Source organism: Centroberyx gerrardi, chromosome 13, assembly GCF_048128805.1.
Source record: "Centroberyx gerrardi isolate f3 chromosome 13, fCenGer3.hap1.cur.20231027, whole genome shotgun sequence".
Lineage (NCBI taxonomy): Eukaryota > Metazoa > Chordata > Actinopteri > Beryciformes > Berycidae > Centroberyx > Centroberyx gerrardi.
The window spans coordinates 24,416,959-24,441,128 of record NC_136009.1 but is presented as its reverse complement, the minus strand read 5'-3'; the positions used below and the strand labels follow the sequence as shown (position 1 = coordinate 24,441,128).

General features: G+C 46.2%; 1 protein-coding gene and 1 non-coding gene across 2 annotated transcripts in view; both read left to right on the top strand.

The window, feature by feature from the left end:
- The first annotated feature begins 1,753 nt into the window (after positions 1 to 1,753).
- On the top strand, positions 1,754 to 1,827 carry trnar-ucu (transfer RNA arginine (anticodon UCU)). Its single transcript has one exon. It is a non-coding gene; the product is annotated as a tRNA-Arg (tRNA).
- Positions 1,828 to 4,146: 2,319 nt separating this feature from the next.
- Positions 4,147 to 24,170, top strand: part of cadm3 (cell adhesion molecule 3) — a 70,459-nt gene continuing 50,435 nt past the window's right edge. The window contains exons 1-2 of the mRNA XM_071921587.1: positions 4,147 to 4,253; positions 5,843 to 6,000. Of these exons, the coding sequence (XP_071777688.1) occupies positions 5,910 to 6,000 (91 nt within the window). The 5' untranslated portion in view covers positions 4,147 to 4,253; positions 5,843 to 5,909. The remainder of the gene's footprint in view (positions 4,254 to 5,842; positions 6,001 to 24,170) is intronic.

Below are 24,170 nucleotides of genomic sequence, written 5' to 3'. Positions count from 1 at the left end.
TGTTGTCCCTTGGAGTTAAATATGCTCTGGAAAGCGTAGGGGTCATCGACTGTAGCGGAGTGGTTCAAAGTGCATGCAAATGTGACCTAGTTTTCATCCTCACACTTGTTCTCGGTGCGAACAACAACCGGCGGCCAAAATTAGATGTGTCCTACATGTATTTCCTTATGTAATTTGTCTAATCGCACGGTGACGTCACTTCCATTAATCACTTTTGTTTGCCCTCGGTGCCTAGTCGGAGCCAGCCAGCCTAACCAGTGTGCCTGTTGTTTCTGTGTGGAGGAATGTGTGTGTGTGTGTGGAGGAGCGTCTGTTTATCGTGTACGCTGTCATTCATATTTCACCTTCTCCGGGCCGCAGCTGGTCAGATGCATTTTTTAACACCGGGAAAGAGAGGGGCTGAAATGCGGAGAGGCAGCCCAGCGGTGGAAGCTGTGTATGTGAGCAGGCTCCTCACCAGCAGCCCGCCTCAGGCCCTACCTCCCACTGAGCCACACAGGAGCTCCACGCTGCACCTGAACAGCTTTTGTACTGCAGTGTGAATAAAAGCAGGCCGTGATGTAATGTCAGATCCAACTCCATTTATGTAAGGTAACAAGCGCACACTGGGAAAAAACAACGGTAAACGTTCCAGGGAGGAGGCTGCACCCATGCTGTTTAGCGCGAGTTGGTTTAAAATGTGTCTGTTTGGATCAACAACGTAACTTGCGCTGAGAGAAACCAGTGGACCGTATAGCGTAGTTGGGTGGAAGAAAATGCGCCTAAATTGGCCTGTTCAACAATTTGTTGCTCACAACTGGCGGCTCGCTGGGAAAATTCTTGTCAGTTTGAATTTCAGATATGCTGTTGTGAACATTTTCTCTGAGCCACACGTATGATGAAGACTATTGCTTCTGAAGTATACACAGCAAATTGTCAGCTGTAAAAAACAAAACAAAACACCGTGCTAGTGTTTATATAAGTCCACACCCATCACAGTTAATTTAACACTTTTGATAGTTTTGAACAGCCGACCCACAGGCATACCAGCTGTATGAGTGGACAAACAACGCTCCAATATACACTTGTCAACTCCAAATAATTGTCACTGAAAAATCAACACTTCTGAACACTGCAATATCTGCTGTGTACATGGCTTTTAGACTGCATAGTATTACATCATTATTTGGCATCATGACTGTTTTCCCAAGATGGGACCGAAGCCACACTGTAGGCTAATTTCCACCTGGACTGGAGGTCCATTGGCCTGCTGTCATTTTCTGTTTTGATTGACAGGAAAATTGGTCAGACTCAGCAGGTTTGGAGAGTGGATTTGCATCTAGTCTATTCAAATTGAACCCTAGGACAAATAGTCTCTCTTTAGAGCAAAGCAAGAAAAAAGGTAATACAATTGTGGGCTATTTGCTGGAATGATTCCCTGCAAGAAACGGCAGTCTTTGCCTTATAGTTATTGATGCATTTACAGTGTAGCCTGTTCAGTTTTCAATTTTGCTCTGATATCACCATTATTGCCATTATTATGATATTGTGATGAGATAAGCTGCGTGAAAGTAATGGGGGATGGAGAAGAGGCTCTCGCCATCTTTATCAAGCAGAGAGCAGACTAATGATGATGCGGCTGCAGCACCCCCTACCGGGCGGCCAATTACCGTCAGCAGAGCCGCGGTGCTGATGCTGCGGGATGCTGAGGATGCTGCGCAGGGCGGGGAGGGGGAATATAAACCCGGTTTTCATCGAAAAAAATTGTGCCTCAGTCTCTGTGGCGCAATGGAATAGCGCGCTGGACTTCTAATCCAGAGGCTCCGGGTTCGAGTCCCGGCAGAGATGAGAATCGCGGGCATGCGGCTTTTTAGATGGGATCAATTAATGTGAAACGGACCGATAGAAAGCATCTGTAGCAGGGATTTATGGCTTTTGTGAATAGGATACGTCTTGCACCTCTCTGGGCTGCGGGAGATAGATAGACAGATAGATAGATAGATAGATAGATAGATAGATAGATAGATAGATAGATAGATAGATAGATTATTTGACCACATGACAGTTATTTATTCCGTGGCCTAAATTATGCACAGCGCATCGGGACCGGACTGTTATTTCTAGGAACTTCACATGGACGAGCCTTTTCAGCGCGCAAAGGTCAACGCTTTAATATGCAGATTTCAAATGGGCAGAAAGCCTGACAGCAGAACCTCTGGGCGCTGCTACCAGCCTGTTATCCAGCCTGCCTGTTGGTCAACATGCAGGCACCATGCAGCACGACACGACAGCAGCTTTGTCGTGTGTGAAAGTCAGCGGACATGAGGGCCATTAACCCTCCACACCCCCACCTGCACCTAGTCACGTTTTCAGCACCTGGAACTGTCCATTCATTTAACCACAGCAAGGCTTTTCTAATGCAGCATCAAACAACAAAAACAACAATTAAAGCCTATTCCGTCCTCATAACAAGTGTTTAATGATGCCAGATGCTGCATTTCTAATCCCTCATTTTGTTCAGAGAGAGAGAGAGAGAGAGACTCCAGAACGCTATTACTCTTAACAAAAGGGAGTCTTTATAGAACCAGATAATGGTCTTTTGTCTGGAGATTTTTGTTGTTGTTGTGGATTTTTGTATTGAATTGTATAACAACAAAAATACAAGACTGTAGGCTACGTGGGGGGATAATAGTGGTGAATGAGTGAGTAAAACCTCGGACTGGACTAGTCATCCTCTTTTTTTTTTTTTTTTAATGGGATAATTTCTAGTGAATTAAATTATAGCGGAATTAAACTCATTTTGCCGGGGACCTTTCTGGAGTCCCTTCAAGGACCCCTGAAGGTCCCTGGACTCCAGTTTGGGAACCCTATTACCCCAACCAAAGAAGCCCCTGAAGAGCCCTTCTTTTTTTCTGTATGGAGAGCAGCTGCTTGCTTGAAGATCCCCCAAACCCTCCCGGTTCCCCATTGATTTTTTTTATTTCATTTTCTCAAACCCGCCTCCCTGGTTTCAGTTTGTCGCCATCACTGATTGGGCTTTCGTGCCGGTGCCGCCATCCATGTTTAACCCCATGCCTCCCCACACACAAACCTAATCCGCCAGTAAAACTAATCCTTAATCCTCTGGCAAGTTGAACACCACCCTCCCCTCCTTCCCTCCCTTGGATCCTGATTCCCAAACACCCACTAGTGAAGTCTAACGGGCCTGATACATGGAGAACAGGCCACGCCTTCAGAGCTATAGTAATCCTATAATACATTTTAGAAGGACACTATACAGATAAAAGTAGGTCCTAGATATTATAGGAATTTTATAATGTTACCATAGAAGATAAAAAGTCTCAATAAACTCACTATAAAGTACCAGACACACTGTAAGTCTCTATAGGAGTATTATAGGAATATTATAGAGATTTTTATATGGGGCAGACACACTAAAACGAGAAAAAAAAGGCTCGCAGTTCCATAAGGCCAAAGCCTAAGTAATACTATTACCATATTGCAAATTATCAGGCCTACAGGAAATAGGACTATCAGTAAGATAGGAGTAATAGCTCCGTAATGTCAATGATAAGAAACATTATAGCCCATCGAGAACCGTGACAATCACAGTGTGAAGCCTCGGCTGACCTCTGCTGTTCCCTCTTATGAAGAAGAACTACAGTCTATAATCCTATAATAAATTTCAGATGTATACTATACAAACATCAGCGAAACTTAGGCTATAAGGTCAAAATATTATATGCCTATCACAGAAAATCCTGAAGTAATCGGCTAGATAAAAAATACCATAAAGTCCGATAAGGCCACTGTAGACTCACTATGGAGTATTATAGGAACATTATGGTGATTTTTCGGTATGGTTAGATCCCACTTTATCTGCTCCATCTCCCTCATGTTGCTCTCAGCCACTAGGCCCCTGCTCTGGCCCTGTTATCCCAATGGTACGGGCCAAATCGTATTAAAATCCCCTCCCCTCCCTCCATCCCTCCCTCCCTTGTCCCCTCCCCTCCCTCCCTCCCGTCTTTCAGACAGACTGTTTTTGCTGCAGTGAACGGTAGCCGTGGAGAGAAAGAGAGAGAGAGAGAGAGGAGGAGGAAAAGGCAAGAAAAACAAGGAGCCAGGAGAAGGAACAAGGAGATAAAAAAGTCGATAAAAGCAGATTGAGAGGAGGCTCCGGACAAGCGACTGCTGCGCATCAAAGGAGGGACCTTATTGGGGACCTTATTGGAGACCAGCGCCGACAAACCCGACTCCGGAGGCGGAATAAAACGGTGTGTGTGTATTACCGTATCCCTTATTGCTTCCCAGTGTGTATTATTGTTGTCCGGGGGTAGGCAGTAGCCTATAGGGCGGACAGGAGACACCTGTCACTTGCCGATGCTTTTCCGTCTCCAGGAATGTGTCCGTGTGCGCACTCTGGGTAGGTGCTGGGTGTGTAATCCGCTATGCTTGCCCAGGGAGAGAGCAGTATAATCCCTACGTGTTTTATAATTTACTCTGAATATGCGTTTTGTTGTCGGGCTGCCTGCGCTGTGCCCGACTCCCCTCCCCTCCCCTCCTCTCTCCTCTCTCCTCTCTCCTCTCCTCTCCCAGCTCTATTGGCTCCATTGCTCTGCTAAAAAAGCCTTACAACTGCGCGCTGTGTGCAGCAGCCGCCTCTTTCCAGCATTTAGAAAGAAGTGTCTGTATGTCTCATCCCCGGGTACCAGATATTTCTGCAAGTGCAGGAGAAGATGTATCAGATAGGATCCGACCTGAGAAACATTGCTCGGGTGCTCCCGTGGTCCGTCGCAGCGATGCAGGTAGCCACCACGGGCTATTACTATTACCATTATTATTATTAACTGTCCACCCAACAGCGGAGCACTAACTTGTCTTAAATAATGCCCAGAGTGTCCGGGTTTATTTCCCATCCCACTGGCCTTGTTCCAGTTTTGTTTTCATTTCTCGCCATCACTCAACAGGAAGGGTTGGAGTAACAATAAACACAACACCCCCCCACACCACCCCCCTCCCCATGTCCCCCCTCCACCCCTCCACCCCTCCACCCCTCCATCCTATCCTCTATCCCCGCCCTATCCGCCCGCCCGTCCCGCAGGCAACCTCTCCAGCCACGGTTCTCTCTCAGCGGTGACAATGAGAGAGCGTTTCGCAGACGGAGCCAGCTATAGGGCTCGCCTCGGCGTACTGCTATTTTTAAGAAGTGTGCGTGCGAGAGAGTCTGAGAGAGAGAGAGAGAGAGAGAGAGAGAGAAGGAGAGAAAGAGAGAGACCCTGAGCGGGTATTATAATGATGAAGTGTGCGCGTCCGTCCGTCTCCAGTCTTGCGCACGGTGTAGGTATTCTCAGCGGGCGACAGGTGCATCTCTCCCCTGCTGCTGTTTTTCTTTTTTCTTTTTTTTTTTTTCCTTTTCTTTTTTTTCTGTTTTTTGCACGGCCAACAGGGGGAATTTTCCTCTGCGTTATATCTAATTACAATGAGTTAGTTGTTGCTTGGTTATGGGCTGTTCAAAACACCCATTTCCCGTCATTCCACACACACGCAGCTTGTTAGAATGGATGAATAATTTCCCTGTAATACCCCCCCCCCCCCCCCCCACCCCCACCCCTTCTCTCCACTGTTTTTTCACTGTTTGGCTCTATCACTGCGTCACACACACACACACACACACACACACACACCCCACACCCCCACTCAGTATGGTATGACACAAGCAGATCGATGAATACCCATGGAGCAACGCGTGAGTAATGGGTGGGCCAAGCATTTATTCAGCAGCAGCCAACCAATGGCAGAGCATGCAATTAATCGCCAATGGCCCCGGCTTGTTTTCGTTATCTCTCCTCTGCTTCCCCTGCAGGTGACACTCCACAGCGCCTCTGCCCTCCTGAGGATTCGGCGAGACACACGGATCTGTGCGCCCGACCATGGCCTTCCCATCAGCCCCCTCCGTGTTATGGAGTGTCAGCTTATTGACAGTACTACTCGCAGCTGCGGTTCACAGCAACCTCATCTTTGGTAAGCATCTCTCTCTCTCTCTCTCCCATTCTCTCTATCTCTCTCTCCCTGGGCCCCTGACCTCGCCGACCCTCTCTTTCTCTCTCTCATGGTGCCCCTTATCTGTTGACTTCAGTCTTTTTCGTTGTTTCCCGTATTATGACAAGGGAATCAGAGAGCCGTTAATAAGCACATGGGACACCCCCCACCCACCGCCGCCCATTACCCACCCGACCCACCACCGCCCAGCAACCCCCCTCTGGACCCCAGTGGAATTTCTGCTGTTGTTTTTGAGGAATGTGTGTGACTCGCACGTGGACATGGGGCTCCGGACACGCATGCATACTACGGGTTTTACTGGCAGAGCTTACTTCCTCTGTGGCTTCCCCTTCCTTTTTGCTTTTAGCTCTCTATCGCACATCTTCAGTCGCTTGCATACACACATACGTGCGCAAAAGCAGCCACACACACACACACACACGCAAACACACTGGCTTTCTTCCTGTCCTGTTCACCTGCTCAGTATCTCTCTCTCTTTCTCACACACATACAGTGCATACACAGACTATATCTTTATCAGAGGTTCTTGACACTATGAGATGAGCACTAATCATCCTCTGACTTCTCAAGTGGCAACATAAGAGCATGCACACTTTACACACAAGTATGCACACACACACACACACATACACACAAATATATACTGTATATGCACACATATAAAGGCACATGACACACACACGTGATTATATGGCGTAAGCTCAGCTCTGGCTGTGATGAGCTGGGCGCGGCTGAAAGCGGATGCTGAGAGAGGATTTGATGAGAGAAGCACTTTGTAATGATATCATCCCTGCTGTGAGCACCCAATGCACAGGGATACACTGTCCGACGTGCTTTTCCAATTACATAACGCTCAAGTGACTGGCTGTCGGTAATACAACCTTTAGAGGGCAAACCGTGCCGACGGCAAAATGACTCACAATGATTGGCCGCAAATCCATGGAACATTGATCGACACAGGTAGAATCCTGTTGGCATTTTCTCATTACAGTTGGGATTTAATTGCACAGAATGTTTGCCAAAGAACCGTAAGATGATATAGCAAGGGAGAAAGTTTCTAATAGACGTTCCCTGATTTGCATTTGCAATATATATTCTCAGAGGCCCCTCATGCTCATTTGTGCACGCCCACACAGTCTCACAAATCTGAATGCATCCATAAACACACCGTGCATGCACATGCATGGACACACGTGCGTATGCACGCGCACACAACGCAATTACTGTAGTTCCACTCCCTTTAACCACGTCAGCCGTTTTTACTGTCTGTTGAATTATGCATAATTGTATTTCTGCGCTTTCGCATATGAAATGTGGGGAAGCGGAGGAGTTGTCAATGTGAGCTCACAATGGTCAGTGCAGCGAGGTGGGAAACAATCTCACTGTGCCAAGAAGCCAGGATGAGGTCACCGCTAAACAAATGCAAATGGAGCCTTGTCAAGGCCCGAATGATTTTGAAGATGAGAAATGCGCAAACAATCTGCAGATTGGAGCGTCGATGATGAGATATCAATCTCTGGTCTGCAGAATCGCGGACAGCGCTGACCCCGCCGGTGTAGCTCGTCATTGAAACCCAAGCAGCGCTTCGTTATTTGGGGCCGAAAACGATTTTGGCTCACATTCAGACGCGCGTCACATTTGATTAAGGTGTGCCTGGCGGGAGGCCTGACCATGCATGACCAATTCTTGCTTTGGTTTCACCTAAGCGCTGTTTTACATTATCATGTCAGTCAAGGAGAGTAATTAAGCCTGGGATGTCTGACAGTGTTTAGGAGATGAGAAAACACGTCAAACTGTGGAATTGAGAGGAGAATGGAGGCAGCGAACAGTGCTGACTTGACAACGTTAAAGTTGCAGCGTGCGTCTTACAAACCTTAAAGTCGTACTCAAGGTCTTTCTGACGTGGTTGTGTTACAAAAGCAACAAGACAACTACTACCTGACGCATATTTCCTTTGAAACAAAACCAACAAAATGTCGGTTGTGAAGTGAATCAGAATCACAACAAAAAAAAAACGCACCACACCACAGTTTTTGACTTATTTGTGCTCCAGTGGAAGACATTAATCAGAATTTAGGAAAAGTTTTTTCATCAAGGAAAATGTACAGGAATTTGTCTTGGTGGCATTGGTGCAGAGACATATTGACAACTTACAGAGTTGCTCAGTACACTCAGACAAACAAGCTTCCACAGTGTCTCACAAACTGCACAAAGGGACAATGCGAGACATTCAGCAGAGAGGAAACTATATATATATCACTCTTCATATGTGCGTTCACTGTTCTATAGCTGTAAGACATTTGAGCAGAGTGGCAGTGGTGCTGCAGCTTCAGAGGGAAATGTGTGTGTGTGAGCAGCGGTGCATTGGTCCATCGCTCGCGTCTGCTCAGATCAGCCTGATCGGCGTTGTTGTTGTGACACAGCAGTGGAGCTGTTAAATGGAAGATGGAGGGAAGATGGAGGGGGAGAGGGGAGGGGTGGGGAGTCAGATAATGCCCTCATAATGGAGATCTCCATGCTAAAAGGCCCTGGAACAGAAGGGCCTACTTAGCATAAATAATGCAATGTTATGTATCAGAGAGGAAAAAACGATTAGCTCGGCAAATCAATGGGAGAGCAGATGAGCCATCAGAGAGCGGGCCTGCCCATCACCGCCGCTGCTGCCGCTCTGACAGGCTCGGGATCCACGGCGAATTAAAAACACGCCGACTGTCCGTCTCTTTTCATCATTCAGAGAAGGAAGAAGAGAGAGAGACACGAAAAAAAAAAAACCCACGAAACCCCCATGAATTATGGGCATGATTATCATACGGCAAACAACGGGCCGCATGTCATGACCGTTTAAACTCCTGAGGCGGAACAACCCCGTCCCTCCCCAGCACTCCCACTCCCACTCCCCCCCCCCCCCATCTCCATATGAGTATGTCAAAGTCAGGGAAAGGACAGCGCTAACTGTGGGTTTTCTTTTGGTTTCATCTCTGCCCGGGCTTCCGTAGAGAGAGCGAGAGAACGGGGGAGACACTAATTGTGCGCCATTTGACATATCCATTTCCACAGCTGGATGTGCAGCCATGCGCTGCGGATGGAAAGTGCCTCTCAGAAGGGCACAGATTAGGCACGCAATTGGCCGGCTGTGCCCTGGTTCTGTACCGCTGACCCAGTTACCTCGGGGCTGCTGTGGAGTGCGGCGGGTCCGTCCTCTGGAGCACTCGGCAGACAGCGTGCAGAGCAGCACGCCGCGGCCTCCCGTCAGCCACCTGGCCCCCGTCTCCATGGCAGCCTGATCCCAGACCGCAGGAGAATGTTTGCGGTCGTGACGAGAAACACGCCTAATAGTTTATTTACCTCGACGCGTTCTGCTGGTCGGCAGAACTGAATGAGGCCCGCCGCTTCCAGCTGAGGCCAATAATGAATAAGGATTAAAGGACGGGAGCAGGCGTAGACCACTCGTTAGTGTGGTAAGATTTACAGGCGGGAGGGCGCTGCATGTGTGTGCTTCTGCCAGCGGTTCACTTTATCCTGCCACAAAATGGGCTCCCTCCCCCCGGACCAGCTCTTTCTCCCTGGCTTGACGCCCCACTTCCTGTGTGTGCTGCTGTTGTTTACTGTTGACTTCCTGTGTGCCAAGATGGGGGAACATTTGGCTAATACACAGGACGGCTAGCATACAATAGCGGTGGGCGGTTTGGATGGGAGGCCTCTGCCTGTTAACAAGGCTGACTGATAAGCAGTGACTCATTAACAAGCCGAGGTACACAGAGCCTGGGGGAATTACCGCCTAGCCACTGTGACATTAATAAGAGGCCTAAGCTATTTTTCCATTTGGCTCTGCTGGCACAGGGCTAAACCAGTGGTTTCCAATCTCGACCCTGGCTATTTACCGGCCCCAATGCTTTTCCATTAGTTTCAGCCGCTGGTTACCTGGTCTGATTGGAGTTGGACAGATCAGTATTGTCAATGTGGGCTGCAGTTAATGGCATCTGCTACTTCAATGGAAAACCAGACACCCCTCATTAGTTTTCTGCAGATTCATTCAGAAACATCTGGGGAGGAGCCCAATTAATTTCTCTCATGCTGATCATGCCAATTAATTAGCAAGATGTTTGCTTTTTTTTTTTTTAAAAGACACATTCTAAGTAATATGCTAGAGTTCAATCAATCAGAATGATGCTGATCGTGACACTGTGTAGATCCAATTAAGCATCTGAGACACACTCAGATCTACTGTCTCCCATCATAAACTTAAATCCAAGGCCATATTACTCCCATTGTCGTGTTTATTCTTCTCTGATCCTTTAAGCATTTTGTCGTCCAGATCAGTTTCGCGATTATAAATTGGATCCTGATTGGCTGGCATTAGTTTGCAACAGATTCACATCTGGCAGAAAACCAATTATTTCTCCTGTTCATCATGCCGATTAATTAAGGCGCTGTGGCTGATTGATTAAACTCCCAACAAAGCTCCAACCACAAGCAGTAGGCACCCTGAGGATGATTTGCATCACACATTATGCATGTTGCTATGTCTTCATGTTATCTCCACATATCTCCTCAGATGTGCTGAAACATGACACATTCGTAAGCGAGAGGAGAGACTCACAGCTGAAGTCGAAAGTGTTGATAAGTAATTGGGAGCTAAATTAAGCAAAATTAAAATGCAGTGGCGCACCAGTATCATCGGATCTTAAAGGTATCAGGAGCACTTTGTTCCCAAACAAGACCCCATTAGACCTCATCAATCCGAGGCAGATCTCATCCACCCAGGCCCACTCAGACGATGTGAGATTACATCAGAACAGATCAATCTCCCCGCTAGCATCATAATAACAGCAAATGCCATTTAGGGACTGAAGGAGAGGAGGGCTCTTGAGATTTTGCAAAGCGGTGGCACTCTCGACTTCCTCTCAGGTGCTCTTAAAAGACACATCACTCTGCAGAAGCTCAGGGTCGGGAAAATTAGGGGTCCCGCGTTTGCAGAGCTGTCAGCTATAAACCGTCACTTCACAAAGACGCCGCCGACTAAACAAACCTAACAACAACACCAGCCTTGGAATAAATTAATTCACCTCGTTTCCAACAACAAGAGCCCTTATTATTGTGCTCCGCATGCAACCGGCTTTCCCTTTGATCAGGTCCCCCACTTCCCCTCCACCCCACCTCCCTTTTCCTCCCGTAATCTGCCGAAATTCTCCGGCGGGTGTTTTAATTGATTGCTGCGGGGGTGGAAATCACCCATCCTGTCATTGACGCATGGCTGGTCAGAGCGAGGGCTTCCTGGAAAGGTGTCTCTATTTGTTGAAGCCCGTCACTGCGCTGTGTGAACTCCGGCGATGATGGGGGTGCCGGAAGATGCGAGAGCGCGGCTGTAAAGCACAGCATTTGTATTGATTGAGTCTGAGTGCTGAGGGTTCCCCCCGAGCGCAGGAGCTCCACCAATGAAAGAGCCGAGGTTGCCGTTGTTTATTGCCTCTTTTTGATGATGCCATCACTTCAGGTGGTGGTAGTGTGTGTGTCTGTGGGGGGATCTTATCGCTGATACCTCCATCACAAAGCCATTTTAATTCACCCATGTGCTGACGGGACCTCGCCGTGTCTGGTTTCTGCTGAGGATATCGCCGTCCCTTCACAGGGTGGTGGATCTCATCTGTGGGTTTTTTTTTCCCATCCACTCTTCTTCTCTCCAGTCTGTCCATGCTCCATAATGCTCAGAACTGATTTCCTGCCTTTGGTCCAACACAGCAGTGTGACACGGAGTGCCAATGCTGGAAAAGTACTGCGTAACCAGATTTGAGAAACAGTACTATACTAGATTCTCCAGAACCGCTACTTTATTCTGTTGTTTTTAACATCATTATACTATCGTCAGCATGCATAAAATTCACACAACAATAAATCATTGCAAAAATGTATGGATTTACACAATTATCACATTTTTATCAGAAATATTCTCTGTTCTGATGACCACACTATTTTGCTGCAAGCATGCAATAGCAAGCAGGGAAGCTGTGTGTCAGCAAACCATGTCATAGGGGAAACACTGGGTAGTTTCACTTTCCCCCTCGGTAACATTACTATATGAACCGCTCTTTGATGGGAAAAACAAAGTTATACAGTTTAATAATATAATTACTGCATTTTAAGCAATTTTAAGCAATGTTTCAGTTGCATGTTTATTCTGTACTGAGCTATGGTTTCAGCACTGAAGCCGTTATACTTGGGCTGGTATTATAACTAAAGTGAAAGATTTTGTATTGTGCCAACACTACTACTAAGTACAGTTCATTCATGGTAGACTGTTCCAATGCACTGCTGCAATCATACTGTATACCATGCTGCCTGAGCGCCCACATTTACAGGCCACATTTACACTTGTTATTAAAATGTGATCTGTATCTAGATATGCTATCTGGATAATGATCAATCTGATCACGCTGTTTGCATTCACACCTGGTATTTATTTGCATTCTCCTTTCTCCGTTATGTCTGCGTTATGATTGGATCTCATTTCTCGTTCGCACTATGCAAAGCAGGCGAGTAGGTGCAGCGGTGGCACTTTTAACAACAACAAACATGGCGGGTGCAGGGTCATTAGCTGTGATACTGTACGGCCTGTATTTACTTTGCATTTGAGGAGGATGCGGTCGTCTTTTACAACTCTTTTGCAGAAGGCAACAGAAACAACAACTGTTTGAACGATGTCAGGCGAAGCTGCGTGCATGGATGATAAACTTCAGAGTGAGTCATGACTTTCTACCTTGTGGGCGGGACTTCCTCACAGATGCGAACACACTGTATGAATTGCATTTACAGCTGGCTGACTGAGATCCGATCACCTACGGAGGCAGTCTGGCAGATCTGATCCCAACGTGCGTTTACACCTTGCATTAACTTGAATTCTTCTTATCCAGATCCTTATACAGATCGCATTTTAACACTAGGTGTAAATGGGGTGAAAGTGACAGAATGCTGAGTATGCAGTATGTAGAGTGACATCTGTAATCTGCTGTGTGTTTGCGACACATTGCACAGCGCTTCTGATCCTATCTCTTCCTTTATTGAGAGGTAGAATTGAAGTCAACACGGTATAAAGATTCCAAACAGCAGTTTATTGAGGAACCACAATGAAAATAGACCAGTTTATTATCCTGTTATCCTTGATAGTTTTTAAAGAATAATGGATCCAATATGGCTTCTGGTGAGAAATGGTACACGGAATATATTGCCTTCCTTTGAATCATCAAATAAGGTCAGTCGATCAATCAGACAGTCAGTCGCTCTAATGCCGGCGAAGGCTTCGAACCCACGCACGGCGCAGCGGTCTGGGGTGGCCTCGCCTCTCCGCCTGCCTCTGGCCCTTGACACCAATCAGGGTATGATGAGTGCGTGATGAGTGGATGTGGCTTTTGACGATGAGGCCATCGCCGCGCGGTGTAACTCAGCGGTGCTGCGCCGGTTGAAGACAAAGGCGCCAAATAGGCGTCTCTAATCTCCCTGCTGAATGAATCCGAAACAAAGAGAGGAGGAACGCAGACATAGAGGCTTGGACACACAGAGGATAAGCTGATTACCCAGAAAAGGAGGGAGGGAGAGAGAGAGAGGAAAAAAGAGAGAGAGAGAAAGAGAGCGGCACGCACGTGAGAGAGAGAGAGAGAGATCCATACAGTAAAGGGAGCACGAGGGCAGGGAAAACGGAGGAGGAGGAGGGGAAGAGAGAGAGAGAGAGAGAAGGAAAAAAACGAATGCACTCTAATGATGGGGTGCACGGAGCGGAGAGAAAATGAGAAGAGACGGTAGAGGGAGGGAGGGAGGGAGGGAGGGAGAAGAACACGCGAGAGAAAGAAAGGTGAGCGTTTGAAAGGACGAGCCATGGCGCGCTACATAGAGCATGCGATAGGAAAATGAAGGGAGTGCGTATTTGCCTATGATATCCTCCTTAGGCACACAACACAATCAAAAACAGGACATTATGCAAATGTGACTCGGCGACGGCAACGTAATCGCTGCCTGAGTCATTTCACCTGCTCTGCTCGCTCGTCACTATATATACAAACGGAATTACACCCAATCCAGGTGTACAGGCTAAATATACAGCTAATTAAAATTAATGAGATTTACTTAGAAAAGAATATGCTCCTTCCCTAAGCCGCTTATCCCCGCATGAGAATCTACTACACACGCTGACACACACCTTTGCCAGAGCGCTCACAAATGCGCAGACACACACACACACACACACACACACAGACCCCGTTTTGATTCACTCTCACTCTCTTCTCTCTCTCTCTCACACCCTGCTAGGCACACTATTAAGAATCCTTGGTACGCTTGCACACACACACACACAAACACTCACTGTCTGTCTGTCTCCCTCGCTCGTCTCCCTCGCCGTCTCTCCCTTTCTCGCTCGCTCGCTCCCTGACACCCTGTTTCTCTCTCACGCAGACTTAAACATGCTCGTTATTCCATGAACATGTGTGCATCTTCACTGTATGTAGGGGGCACACACACACACACACACACACACACAAAAACACATATACACAGAGAGGCACAAACATGCAAACACACATAGAAACACACTCAGAGACACACAGAAACACATATATTCACACAGAGCAATGCGCAGACTTACACATATAGACACACGCACACATGCACGCACACACACACACACACACACACACACACACACCAGCAGGCAGAGAGAGCTTCGAACCAGGCCCTCTAGTCTTTGCTTAAACAAAAATCCCCCTGTGAGCCAAGCTGTTGACTGCCAGGCGAAAAATTGTGTGTGTGTGTGTCTCTATATGTGTGTGTGTGTGTCTTTCTGTCTGTCTGTCTGCCTGTCTATCTGTCTATGTGTGTGTGTGTGTGTGTGTGTGTGTGTGTGTCTGGCACGCCGTCCCATGCGCACATACACACACACACCGCACACAGCGCGGCACCACTGTATGCACACACTGTAGGCATTTGATATGTAACATTTACCAAAGTGCTTACGGGCCCGTTTTTTTTCCCCAGTTTTTTTTCATAAGGTGGTGTCCAACGAGTGACGCTCCATTTCCTAGCGAGTGGAGTGCTGAGTAATTAAAAGGCTCTTCAAGCCCTCTCTGTCGAAGGAGTGGTGGGGGGCCGGGGGGGGGGGGGGGGGGGGGGAGTTCCTGGGAAAATGACACAGCGCGAATTAATCACACACTTTATTAACAGACTTAGGTTCGGCGGAATACTGCCGTCTCCACAGCGGCTAGCTGCTGTATTCCCCCGCTTGGATCCCAACCAACTTCTGTCTCTCAACACCCCACACACCCCCCCCCCCCCCACACCCCACCCACACACTCATACTAACACGTAGCCTACACACACACACTGACACACCCAAGTATATAGACACACACTCGAAACCACACACACACACACACACACTCTCGCTCTCCTTCTCCCTCTGTCGTCGTCTCATTTCTCAGCCCGGTGAGTACTTGAATGTCATTATGACTTTTGCTATCAAAAGCAAACAGCGGGGCTAGATTGACGAGCCGCGCGCCAGACGCCGGAGCCTCGCCTCCCATTTTCCACGAGGAGAGTGCCGGAGCGCGTCGAGTGCTATTTGATTGTTCTTTTTTTTTTTTTTTTTTTTTTCTACCTCATTCTTTTTAACAACAGACGGCCGTTTTAAACGACAGATATATCGCCCGAGCTCCTGCGAGTACACTCAACTGGCCCACGTGGTTTAGTTTCTGAATGGGAAAAACCCCCCCTCCCCCCCGCCCCCCCCCTCTCTCCACATATATATCATTTTCAATTGGCCCACGTGTCAATGAGGATGACTTCATATCTACTGGCAAATTTGATCCCATTTGCGTAATGCATCGACAGACGGCACAAGCGAACGATATAATTGAGTTAATGAGCTACACGCCCTTATCTGCTGTTTCATTCATACGGGCGGCCCGAGGCGTGACGAGTATCAGCCTCTTACACAGGCTACTGTATGTTTGATGAGTCCCTTGAAGGAAGAATTTGATAATACAGCCGAACTTCCTCAAGGCAAACTGTTCTGATGTGTGAAGCGAAGACGAAGGAGTTTATCCTCTGCGTCTCTCTTTTCTTTTTTTTTCCCCCGTACTCTTATTCTACGATGAATATTTTAATATTATTGTGATTTATTTATCGCGGCTCAGTGTTCAGTCTCGCGGAGCTATTTTAAGCTTGATATCTTAAGGGGCAAGAGGGTGTGTGTGTGTGTGTGTGTGTGCGTGCGTGTGTGTGTGTGGGTGGGTGTGTGTGGGGGGGGGGGTATATACTTGTACATGGGAGGTGTCACGCTCGACTGTGTGACAGTGCTCGGTGTGCCTGGGAGAGCGTCTTTTTGTTGTTGTTTGAAGGGTTCGGTGACATTTCCTAGTTCTTCTTCCCTCGGGGGGGGTTGAACGAGTCGGAGCCGGCCTGGTTTCATCAAACGTCCCGGTACAGTTTAGTGAGGTGCTGTTGGCAAGGAGGAAGAGAGAAAGAAAGGGTCATTTACGTCATCGGGTCAGCCGCCGGTGGCAAGATGGCTGCACACTGACATTTCTTCATACAGTTGCGCGTCACAACTCACTGGATCAGACTGATAACCATGGCAACCTGACATGACTTGCCATCCCATAGTGCAAAGAGTTGAAGGGGATATTATTATATGAATTCAAAGGAAGAGTTGTATTCCTAAGCACTGCGTGTCCATTTCAGGAAAAAAAAGTCAGTATTTGAAGTTAGAATATAAAGGATCAAGCTGAAAAAAATGTCAGAGTTTTCTCGACCAAAGACTTTTACGTTATCAGTCATTTTGTAAAAGGAGCCAATCCTTTTTTAAATCCTGGCTTTTAGAACAAAACTTTTCTCCTCTATTTATGCAGGGCATGTGAGGTCGTTTGACACTGTAAAAGTTTGGTTTCATTCGAGCAGCGAGGGTCTAAGTCACGGCAGGGTGGCAACATGTCAGAGGGCATCTTGATTTAAGAATTCAGATGAAGAGTTGTATTCCCAAACACTACGTTTTAAGAAAAAGAAAACCACTGAAGTACATTACTATCCTACTACTACTAACCTACTATATGATATCAAGCATTTTGTAAAAGGAGGACATTCATTTTTCAAATCAGGGATATCTTGTCTTTGAAATAAAGATTCATATTTGCTAAAGACACTAACAGTTTGATTTTGTTTGATTTGAGTGGTGCCAGGATAGCCCAGTGAGACTGCACAGTAACTGAAAGGTCACAGGTTTGAGCCTCACAACAGCCGTGCGTCCTGTTGAAGTGTCCTTGGCCGAGACATTGAACTCCTATCTGCTCGCTCATTGTGTTTTGCTCTGCCTCAGAGCGTCAGCTAAATGGCCGACGTGTTAAGAAACAGTAATTTGCATCTTCAAAAAATCCAATCATTTCTACAGGCAGTTTCAGATTAGCTCCAGCCAGCACATCACAACTTGATTGGCACTTACTCCCTAAACAATAGAAGCCTGTCACAGCATGTGTAGACAGTGGTTACCGGCGGTCACGAGGGAGGGACGCGCCGCCATATTGGAGGAAGAGGCGATAACGTTACGACCTCTCCTTTTGTTGTCGCTCCTCCAACATGGCGGCGCGTCCCTCGTAAACTACCGCCATCAACCTTCGTGACAGACCTGCGCCGGTTAAATGCCTCCAATCAGCCGTGGTGCTGCATCTGAACTGAAAAACTGAAAGCCTCCACTCAGCAGGTTTGCCTCATCTGAATCATAGGAGCTGGCACTGGGCTTGCCACCTTGGATTGAATTCAAGAAATTCCTGATGAACCAACAACATTTATCTGAGAGACATCATGAAACACATAATTCTTATGAACTCCTCACCATGTGTACTCACAAACACACACACACACACACACACACACCGACAAAACAAATACCCTATTAACTATTCATAAATACCCCATTAATTATTCTCATGGGCACCTCACTGTATATAGGAACACATGCTGAGTCGTGCACACACTAACACACACATACCCGATTAACTAAACTACGCTGATTCATTTATTTGAGACACACATACACATACAAATCCCAGATTAATAAAACATACATTATTTGACAAACACCATCAAACACGTAATTCTTATTCCGAGACATACAGCAGCACATTTGAAAACATACTGGTGATATTGGACCTTTAAAGCATTGCCTTCTAGGAAGAGAAGACGAAATGATAATAATCCAGTATACATCAACTTTGTTTGTACAGCACTTTTCAAAGTAAAGTTACAAACCGCTTCTCAGTCAGAAAAGTAAATGCATTGAAAACAAGGAATAAAGTAGCGATACAGCTTATGCCAGTCGTCGGATGCCTTTTGCTCAAAGCAGTACCAAGACTGCATACATTTTTAGCATTGGGGGCCCCAGGGAATCCCAAACTGTGGCAGTGTGAGTGCAATGCTCTACCCACTGAGCTTTACAAATAGACCACAAATAGTAACAGTGTTACATGTAGCATTTTTAAACATTAATCATTGTCAAATTAATTGTGATACCTTGGTATAATTACCATAAGCAAATGAGACCATGGTGCACACAATTGGCAGCCTCTATCTCGCTCCAGTTGTATTGTGCCAGTGTTACTAAAAAAATTAACACCACATTTCCCATAAGCACTGTCACTTCCAGTTGCAAAGAGGATGCTGCCATTGTGAGAAACTCAGAAATGTATAGTGAAGAACAGCGCACTCTTCCTGTTTTGTGCCATAAAGCAATCCAGCAGATTTCCTGTGAAAAATACAACGTAGAGGCTGGTAGAGGCTGACAGTCTTCTCAGCAGTGGTCTTGTTTGTTTACAGTAATTGCAATATTACCTCAAAGGTAATGTCAATAATGATTTATTGATGTTAAAATCCTTTTCCTGGATAGTAACATTTATTAATACGAGGGGCGGCTGTTGCTTGAGCGATGACGGGTGAACACCTACATAGAAATCTGGCTTGGATGACAGAGGAGAGCAGGTAAACAAAACAATTAAAAACATGAATGCCACCGCATCTGAAAGAGAAATAATTAGAGGAAAAGCAATAATCACAAAATGAGAAACGAAGAAAAAGAATAATCGCAGCAAAGGGACGTCATTAAAGCAACATGACTCCCGTGACGTCAGCGTCTCCTCCTCCTCCTCCTCCTCCTCCTCCTCCTCCTCCTCCGGCTGTGTTGTAGTTGAGGTGTCAATCACGGGAGCCACAACGCCCGAGCCAATAGACCGTCGACAAATTACCATTCGGAGCGGAACCCGGCAATAAATGCGATTGGGCTGGATTTGAGTCTGCTCTCCCGGCTTTGGATTTGAATAGAATAGAGTCTGTCCCCTTCTTTTTTAGGCCTTTGTGCCTTCAGAAAGCAAGATTAGATAGAGCTAGGGGAGAGAGAGAGAGAGAGAGAGAGAGAGAGAGAGAGGGAGAGAGAGAGAGAGCAGGGTATCCATGGGCCCTTAACTTCTGAAAAATCCTTGAAATAAATTATCTAAATTTAAGGCCTTGAAAAGTGTTAAAATGTCTGAAATATATGTATTAGGTCTTATTTTTCCCACCATGCAGTGACAGGTTTCTTTGCGCTGCATGCCCACTCATAGATTAATATATAACAGGGTTACTAGTACAATATGCAAAGCATAATTTTTTCATCAGCATTTCTAAACACGATTGGACTTCATGTCCCTTGACAAATATTTTCCTGTTGTCCTTTTTCTTATGCTGCCAATTTATAGTTTCAGAACTTTCATTAGCTATGTTCTTATTGGCTGTTATCAAGGGCTGTGATTGGCTCTTATGCTGCTTTTCGCTCTTCAAAACAGACACATGCAGAGCAACGGCAGGGGCGGGAGGAGGGGGGGGGAGGAGGAGGGATTCACCACTTCCTACGTGCTGAGAAGTTTTCCCGCCAGCGACAATATTTTGGGCAAATAGGACAAATCTATGAGGTGTTGATTGGTGGGAATGGGATGGGATGGATTTATGCTGATAATAATAATAATAATAACTTTATTTTTATAGCACCATTCATACGTACAATGCAACTGAGACTGCTTTACATAAAATAAATGGACATAATCCAAAATACAAGCAAAGCAAGACTAGAATTTATCTAGTAAAATGAAATTAAAAAAGAAAGAAGATGAGATAGATGACTTTTTAAATGCAAAGCACCTCATGGCTCCAGAAAGTAACTCACTTACATATTCATTCATTCATTCATTCATTCATTCACCCACTCACGGTTAGCCCGATGTCCCTAGTGGCCGTTAGGAGACATGGCGGCGTCTGCAGACAGAACCAGAATAATTAACTCGCCTCCTCTCTGCAACACTGCTGAACTGTGTAGGCTGCATCACATCTATGACGCCGCGTGTCCTTGTTACATATTAAAACCTCGCCTGTCGCAGCTTTTAACTCTGACAGACACAAAACGCCACACGCGGCACCTTTAGATTAGTCTTAAATTCAATTCCGGCTCCGATTAAAAAGGCCTTTAAAAGTCTTAAATTTTTGGCTTCCTGAGAGCGGCAGATACCCTGTGGAGGGAGAATGGGAGAGAGAGAGAGAGAGAGAGAGAGAGAGAGGGAGAGAGAGAGAGAAGGCGGCTGCTACAGAGGTCTGGGTTATTTCAGGATGGTTGTCTTGCAGTCTAATGTGGTTTGGCACTTGTGTGTCTAGTCAGGAGGAGATATATGGCTGAATTTGCCTTGAGTGGCTGGCTGGTTTCTGTGTGGATGCAGCACTGGCTCTCTCTGGTTCCTCTGGCTGCTGATTGCTCTCTCTCTCTCTCTCTCCGTTTTCTCCTTTCTCTTCTTCTTCTCCTCCCTATTCTTCCGTTTTCTTGTCTCCCCCCATCTCTATTTTTCTATGCCTTCCTCTATTTTCCTATCTCTCCCTCCCTTTATATATATATATCTCTCTCCTCTCCTCTCCTCTCTCCTACCTCCCTCACTGTCTTTTTTTGTTTATCTTTCCTCCTCTCTCTCGTCTTCCGCCCTTGTATCCCTCCCTCCCTTTCTCTCTCTTTACTTCGCTTTCCTTCTCTTTCTCGTCTTCCTCCTTTTTATTCTTTCTCTCTTTTTCTTTGCCTTTCTCCCTTTTCTGAGCTCTCCCTCCCTCCCTTTCTTTCTTTCTTTCATTTTACTCCTTTTTTGTATCTCTCTCTCTACCTCCTTTTTAATAGTTTTTCCTCCTCTCCCTCGCCTTCCTCCTAAATATATTTTTTGATCTCAATCTCTCTCCATCTTGCTACTTTTTCTCATCTCTCTCCCTCACTTTCCCTCTTTATTTCTCTCATCTTCCCTCCCTCTCTATTTCTCTCTCCTCTTTTTCCTCCCCTATGTCCTTTTAGCTTCTTTCTTTCTTTCTTTCTTTCTTTCTTCCTCTTTTTATTTATCTTTGCCTTCTTCTCTTTTCCTATATGTCCCTCCCTCCCTTTCTCCCTCTTTATTTCTCTCTTCTTTCTCTCATCTTCATCCTTTTGACTAGATTGTCTCTCAATCTCTCTCTCATCTTCCTTCCTGTTCCTAGCTCTCCCTCCTTCTTCCTATTTCCCTCCCCCCTGTCTTTTTCCTTTATCCATATATCTCTCTCTCTCTCTCCCTCCCTCCTTCTCTGCTCTCCCTCTGTTTTTGTGCTTGCTGTTTTAGCATACTCTGCAGGGAGCACTCCTGCGATGCCAATTATATTGACTGAAGAAAGGGAGAGAGAGAAAGGGAAGAAGGGAGGGAGGTGGAGGAGGACAAGGAGGAAGGGTTGGGAGACCCGTGCATGCATGCACACGCACTCACACGGACAGAGAGAATGAATAAGAGGGGCTAGAGGTTTGCGAGCGCAGGAGCAGCAGAGGAGGAGAAGAAGAAGGAGAGGAGAGTAAGGAGGGGGGGGGGGGGGTGATGGAAGAGGGGAAGAGCTGGGAGGAAGAGGACAGAGAGAAATTGGAGGAGAGCGAATCCGTCTGTGAGTGTAATAGTCTCCCGCTGTCGAACCCGGGGGAATTCACTGACTGCAGAGGGGAAGAGAGGGAGGGAGAGAGGCATGGAGGGGGAGAAAGAAAGAGGGAGAGAGAGAGAGAGAGAGGAGGGGGGGGGTGCAGCGATCACAGCGAGAGGGAGATAGAGAGATACAGCGGGGAAGAGAGGAAGACAGAGGGCGCAGAGACAGAAGGAGACGGCGAGAAAGAAAGATGACTTCAGCCCTTTTCTCTGTGAGCCGAGCTTGTCGGGCTTCTCTCCAAGCAAATGTGGCTCCTGACGTTAAATAAGACTCAGCCTCCTGACCGCCGTGTGAATGGAGAGCAGAATGTATATCATGGTAATGTGCTAGCTTAGCCTAGACGACTATTTATAGTTTGTGTGTGTGTGTGTGTGTGTGTGTGCAAGCCGGCATACTGTATGTTTACACTGTATGCACTGTATGTTGTCATGGGAAAACCTCGTAACTGCAGTTTTGGTGATTTTCATGTTTTAACCCCAGTTGGAGGAAAGAAAAAGTTCTATGAGCCCTTGTGTTTACGAAACCCTTTCAAAAAAAAACACCAAACACACTGGATAAACTCAAAAATGCATCGTGTTCAGTCTGACAACAAGCTCCCGAACAAGGCAGTTCCTGAAAAGCTGACATTTGAGAGATTTTTGAGAGATATTTGAGAGATATTTTTCACCCGACACCGATGATATGGTACAGATACACAGCATCAGCAGCGTTTACATCCGTCATGAGTCTGCACTTTGGGATGTAGAGGAGGGTAAACCCACCTGTTCATTTTCATTTATCCATCCTTTTAAAGGCTTACATATATCATTATGATATAAGTGTAAAGTATACATTAGGGATAGACTGATATACCAGGCTGATATTGGCCTGCTATTAAATATCGGATATTGACCAGTCATGTCGTCCACTGCTGATATGATGGAGGTTCCTCCCTGACCACAGCTACAAAAACAGTCTTTGTACATTTTTGTAAATTAATTCTTCATTTAAAGGCAGTAATGTGTCTTAGACTTTTCCTACCATTAAGTGTGGTGGGTCAGCCGGCCTTAAAGAGCTGCTGACAGACTGAAACGAATTTCATTAATCTGGGTTTCAGTGGAGAGTTTTAGTGTCCCATGATGGACTAAAGGCTGTTTTAGAGGCTTTTCCCCCCTGACAAGAAGAAAATTCTGATAAAACACTGAATACTTGTAATTTTTTGGCATGAAAATGGTCACATTTATAGACATTGAAGATTGGCACAAAATATCAGGCTATCTAAAAATACTGGCTCTCAAAAACCCACATTGGTTGAACCCTAGTACATTATACTAAGTGTACTAGTATGGTAAGTAAGGAAAAATAAAACAAATCGGTGCTTTTCTGAAGGTATAATTGATCTTTGTTTATATTCATGGTGCTTTGCCTTATGATTATCACTGAGTGGACGTCATAGTTTACGCACCTCTTTATTTACCACAACATCACTGATCATTTGCTTTGTATCTATTCATAGAGTGTGTTTAGATGCGTGCTGCTATGTCACAGTGTGCTCACATTTTAAAAAACCAGTGGGGTCCGGGGAGCCCCAGGGGTCCTTGATGGTCCCAGGAGGTCTCCAGCAAAATGAGAAATATTTAATTTCACTATAATTTAATTCAAATGATCCAATTAGAGAATGAATAAGAATGGCTATTCTAATAATGGGTTTCACTCTCACCGCTATTATCTCCCCAGTTTACAGTGTAGTGTACAATTCAGTACTAAATCAACTATAATATTTTCCCCATATGTTTCCCTGGGACAAAATCTGATCAAACGGGGTCTGTGGCCATAATGTGTGTGTGTTTGGGGTTCATGAATATCTGAGAACCCCTCTACATTTCAGCCACTTGTGCGTCTGTGCACATCTGCGTTTGAGTGCATGCAAACACATAAACGATGATGCCCTGCCCTTTTATTTTATCTCGCATGTCAAGTGGGTCACCAGATGGTCGCAGGGCCGCGCCGACAGCCCATTCAGGCGGCCATTACAGTTAAGAACACGTGGAGCGACCTTAATTAGTCAATTAGCCCACGAGGGGCGCCCTAACGATGTCTGGAGCCGCCCCGCGACTCGCGTGTGC